The sequence below is a fragment of the Lycium barbarum genome, chromosome 1 (genome assembly GCF_019175385.1).
Source record: "Lycium barbarum isolate Lr01 chromosome 1, ASM1917538v2, whole genome shotgun sequence".
Lineage (NCBI taxonomy): Eukaryota > Viridiplantae > Streptophyta > Magnoliopsida > Solanales > Solanaceae > Lycium > Lycium barbarum.
Window position 1 is genome coordinate 151176202 of NC_083337.1, and position 1446 is coordinate 151177647.

The 1446-nt window shown below is 34.6% G+C and overlaps 1 protein-coding gene across 1 annotated transcript; it reads left to right on the forward strand.

Moving 5' to 3' along the window:
• The first annotated feature begins 213 nt into the window (after positions 1 to 213).
• LOC132616414 (uncharacterized) lies at positions 214 to 1079 on the forward strand. The gene is made up of 3 exons (XM_060330865.1): positions 214 to 504; positions 651 to 765; positions 871 to 1079. The coding sequence occupies exons 1-3, from the start codon at positions 214 to 216 to the stop codon at positions 1077 to 1079; spliced, it is 615 nt and encodes a 204-aa protein (XP_060186848.1).
• The last annotated feature ends 367 nt before the right edge of the window (positions 1080 to 1446 follow it).

Genomic DNA, 1446 nt, shown 5'->3' on the forward strand with positions numbered 1-1446 from the left:
TTGGACATAGTTATTTGAAAGGTTCAAGTATGCTTATGGTGAGAGGGAGAATATGCATTTTGTATCGGATAGGCATGTTAGTATATGGAATGCGAGTGCAGCAGTGTATTGTGGAATAATTTACTTAAGAAATGTCATAATAATGAAGAGCAGGTAAGGAAATTATACTTTGCAATGGCTAAAGCATACACCCATCAAGAGTTTAACCAATACATGGCGAGGGTAGCCAAAATAGATAAGAAGCTTAATAGATATTTGCTGGAAACTGGTTATCACAGATGGTCTCAGATAGATGCAATAGTAAAAAGAACATGGATATTGACTTCAACCATAGCTGAATCAATAAACAATGCTACTATGAGAGCTCGGGAACTGCCGGTGGCAAAATTACTAAATTTCATGAGGAAATTGGTTGAAATATGGAATGCGAAACACAACGAGGAAGCAAATAATACATTCACAGATCTTACTAAAAAGTACCAAGAAAACATCAAGGATAATCGGGTATTAGCACGCCGTATGATTGTAAGATTTCTTTCTGTTGACTTATCTTTTTCTTTTTTTCTGTCATATGTATAATATGTGTATATATGCTATATTTTTACAGTGTAATATCTGAATTACCTGTACGAATATAATTTTAATTGCAGGTACGAGCTTCCATTGAATTCCTACATACAGTTATTGATGGTTCTAAGAGGTTCAGAGTGTGCCTTCAAGCTAGGACGTGTAGTTGTGGAAGATTTCAACTGGATGAGATACCATGTACGCATGCTATGGCAGCTATAGTGCATAGGCACCAACATGGAGAGGATTATACTTCGACGTAATACAGCAATAAGAATTTTCGGGATGCATATGCAATTCCAGTTAAGCCTTTTCCATGCGAAAGTACATGGAATTTACCAATTAATGTAAAGGAAGAGATTGTGTTGCCACCAGATTACAAAAGACCAGCTACCAAAAGAATGAAATCATTTTATGAGGGAAAATTCAAGAAATCAACAATGACGTGCAGCAGATGTAGTATAGAAGGTCACAATACGAAGACTTGTAGCAATATTCCACAGGGCAATTAATAGTCGACAATGTTATGATGTGTTTTTCTCAAGAAACTTATTACTAAGTACAATTTTAATACTGATAATATTGAAATTTGACTATCAACATTATGTTTTTAGTTTTTGTTGGCTATAATAAAATATTATTTTTTCTCTCTGCAATTTGTATGATTAGTGTATGAATACTGTATGAAGTCAAATATATTGAGTCTAGGGAGGCTAGTTTTAAATCTTATATTTTCTCTGCAAAGTGTATGATTTAGTGTATGAATACTGTATGGTTTGAGTATGATTAGTGTATGGGGTACGATGTCATTACTCTCTTTTGCTCCCGCACTCCTTAAAGGGATCAAACGACTTTGAGCTTTGGCATTAAATACGCGTG

What these genes read in the sequence shown, in the direction of transcription:
- LOC132616414 (XM_060330865.1), top strand. Translation starts at nt 214, where the DNA reads ATGGCGAGGGTAGCCAAAATAGATAAGAAGCTTAATAGATATTTGCTG. An exon ending in AAAACATCAAGGATAATCGG is followed by an intron (nt 505 to 650) that starts GTATTAGCACGC and finishes TTTTAATTGCAG; the next exon opens with GTACGAGCTTCCATTGAATT. An exon ending in TCAACTGGATGAGATACCAT is followed by an intron (nt 766 to 870) that starts GTACGCATGCTA and finishes ATGCAATTCCAG; the next exon opens with TTAAGCCTTTTCCATGCGAA.